The 3,562-nt window shown below is 46.5% G+C and overlaps 1 protein-coding gene across 1 annotated transcript; it reads right to left on the reverse strand.

The window, feature by feature from the left end:
- Positions 1-2,192: 2,192 nt before the first annotated feature.
- On the reverse strand, positions 2,193-2,861 carry LOC125512748. The gene is made up of 2 exons (XM_048677841.1): positions 2,753-2,861; positions 2,193-2,538 (listed from the first exon to the last, which is right to left on the reverse strand). The coding sequence occupies exons 1-2, from the start codon at positions 2,853-2,855 to the stop codon at positions 2,249-2,251; spliced, it is 393 nt and encodes a 130-aa protein (XP_048533798.1). The 5' UTR covers positions 2,856-2,861; the 3' UTR covers positions 2,193-2,248.
- Between the last annotated feature and the right edge of the window lie 701 nt (positions 2,862-3,562).

Here is a 3,562-nt window from a genome sequence, read left to right on the forward strand (position 1 = left end):
GCGAAATACATAGGGATCTGAATATGGCAAGACCCGTTGACTACAACCTCTCTCACAAGCATAACATAATCAAACCCAGAACTCATTGAGTGTTAATCACATAGTGATGTGAACTAGATTATTGAGTCTAGTAAACTCTTTGGATGTTGGTCACATGGCGATGTGACCTATGAGTGTTAATCACATGGCGATGTGAACTAGATTATTGACTCTAGTGCAAGTGGGAGACTGTTGGAAATATGCCCTAGAGGCAATAATAAATTGGTTATTATTATATTTCCTCGTTCATGATAATCGTTTATTATCCATGCTAGAATTGTATTGATAGGAAACTCACATACATGTGTGGATTCATAGACAACACCATGTCCCTAGTAAGCCTCTAGTTGACTAGCTCGTTGATCAATAGATGGTTACCGTTTCCTGACCATGGACATTGGATGTCGTTGATAACGGGATCACATCATTAGTTGAATGATCTGATTGACATGACCCATTCCATTAGCTTAGCACCCGATCGTTTAGTATGTTGCTATTGCTTTCTTCATGACTTATACATGTTCCTATGACTATGAGATTATGCAACTCCCGTTTGCCGGAGGAACACTTTGGGTGCTACCAAACGTCACAACGTAACTGGGTGATTATAAAGGAGCACTACAGGTGTCTCCAAAGGTACATGTTGGGTTGGCGTATTTCGAGATTAGGATTTGTCACTCCGATTGTCGGAGAGGTATCTCTGGGCCCTCTCGGTAATGCACATCACATAAAGCCTTGCAAGCATTACAACTAATATGTTAGTTGTGAGATGATGTATTACGGAACGAGTAAAGAGACTTGCCGGTAACGAGATTGAACTAGGTATTGGATACCGACGATCGAATCTCGGGCAAGTAACATACCGATGACAAAGGGAACAACGTATACTGTTATGCGGTCTGACCGATAAAGATCTTCATAGAATATGTAGGAGCCAATATGGGCATCCAGGTCCCGCTATTGGTTATTGACCGGAGACGTGTCTCGGTCATGTCTACATTGTTCTCGAACCGTAGGGTCCGCACGCTTAAGGTTTCGATGACAGTTATATTATGAGTTTATGAGTTTTGATGTACCGAAGGAGTTTGGAGTCCCGGATGAGATTGGGGACATGACGAGGAGTCTCGAAATGGTCGAGACGTAAAGATCGATATATTGGACGACTATATTCGGACATCGGAAAGGTTCCGAGTGATTCGGGTATTTTTCGGAGTACCGGGTAGTTACGGGAGAAGCAATGGGCCTTGATGGGCTTTAGTGGGAAGAGGAGAAAGGGCCAAGGGGCTGCTGCGCCCCCCCTCCCCTTTGGTCCGAATTGGACTAGGGAAAAGGGGGCCGGCCACCTCTCCTTCTCCTCCACTTCCTTCTCCCTTCCTCCCCTCTTGATGGACTCCTACTAGGACTTGGAGTCCTAGTAGGACTCCCATCCTGGCCGCACCAATAGCCTTGGCCGGCCTCCTCCTCCTCTATCCTTTATATACTGAGGCAGGGGGCACCCCATAGACACACAAGTTGATCCTCGTGATCGTTCCTTAGCCGTGTGCGGTGCCCCCTCCACCATATTCCACCTCGGTCATATTGTTGCAGTGCTTAGGTGAAGCCCTGCGACGGTAGAACATCAAGATCGTCACCACGCCGTCGTGCTGACGGAACTCCTCCCCGACGCTTTGCTGGATCGGAGCCCGGGGATCGTCATCGAGCTGTACGTGTGCTAAGAACTCGGAGGTGCCGGAGTAACGGTGCTTGGATCGGTCAGATCGGGAAGACGTACAACTACTTCCTCGACGTTGCGTCAACGCTTCCGTAGTCGGTCTGCGTGGGTACGTAGACAACACTCTCCCCTCTCGTTGCTATGCATCACCATGATCTTGCGTGTGCGTAGGAAATTTTTTGAAGTTACTACGTTCCCCAACATTCCGGGCCTTTAGGAATGCATAACATTTCAATGCCATTTTGGCATAAATAAGAGCAAAAGGTGTTATTAGGAAATAACCCCTTGCGATCTTAAAAGATCGTCCACCATCAAAGTTGGGGATAGCTAGGTAAAGAATCCAAATTCCTTGAACAAGAAGTTCAAAGGGGGGGCGTACACTTCGATCTTCTCGATCATCAGTAGCAACTATCGGGCTTGTATTGATAGCAGAAATCAGAATGAGGCAGGCAGATGCTATGACCATGTATGAGTGCATGCCGTTTGCCCAGCAAGTGGCTACCAATTCACGTTCGGTAACGATATCAAACGCATCACCCGTGGAGCCATGTGTGGAGAGGACATAAGATATGATGGGTAGGAACAAGGTGGTTGCCCCAGCAAGAGATAGCGGGTGAAGCCATAGTGGCGATAACGATGGCCAAAGGCGCCTATTCCAACTATGACTCCTGCGAAGATGGCGTTGAGGAGCATCATCGCCTCCGCTCGCCACAGCTGCCCTGTTATGTGCTTGGAGAACTCTTTCATGATGTCCTTGCCGCAGTTCTCAGAAGCATCCGCCATGATCGCTGATGGTCAAATTTGAATATCAGTATAACCCGATGAGGAAAATAAGACGATAATGGAACCAACTATTGATGTAGTGCAAATGAAAATGACGTTCATGCAGAACTAAGTCGGAAATGAAATGAAGAATAAAGAAAGTTCAAAACTCTACTCAACACACTGTGGTGCTTTCTACCTAGTTTTATATATGGTGATGAAGTCAGTAAAGGAATGTACCTCGTACGTCGTAGCCAGGGGCGATGAAGCGGAGATCGACGTGGATACCGACCGCCTGGCCTTGTTTGATTATTGTTTGATATCTGCAGAGCATGGAGCACATGGAACTAGTAATATATACACAAGCAAGCACATTTGCCATGCCCTGCACGACCAGTCTTGCCATACAAGAGATGCTTATCTTTATCTTTACCCATTTCTCTCCTTGGAATATGTTGCTTTCGTTTATGGTTTTTTTATCTTCTTTTTTTTGCCAATAATATGTTGCTTTCTCTGTCTTATTCCTCTGTGCCAAAGCACGCCGTGTCTTATCTTTATTCGAATGGTTTGCTGTTAGTTAGATATTTCACGTGTATGCATGATTGCCATCGTCCATGCATGGCTCGGAATATGTTCTTTGCTTCTGCGAGCGAGTCAGGTATATATTCATCTTTTTTAGAAAAAGAGAATGACCCTCGGCCTCTGCATCTGGGTGATGCATACGGTCACTTTATTAATTATTTTCACAAGACCTTATAAAATCATACAACAGTAAGACTAAAGCCGCCGTCTAAGCAACAAATGTCGCTACACCTATCCAGTTGATGAAGAGGCGCAGATAGCCAGGGCCTAATACCAAACAGACATCACAGCCAAGCCTAACATCTAAGACCTAAGACCCCAACCTAGCCACTTGTCGGGTCTTGGGCACTCACTGGTCCGGCGTGCTCTCAGAGGCCGCCGCCGCCAACTGCCACCGCTCCATCTTCAGAACTGTACTGACGCATCAACCTTGCTCGGTCTAGCTATCATCGACGCCACCACGGCGCC

This window comes from Triticum urartu, chromosome 6, assembly GCF_003073215.2.
Source record: "Triticum urartu cultivar G1812 chromosome 6, Tu2.1, whole genome shotgun sequence".
In the NCBI taxonomy this organism is placed as follows: Eukaryota; Viridiplantae; Streptophyta; class Magnoliopsida; order Poales; family Poaceae; genus Triticum; species Triticum urartu.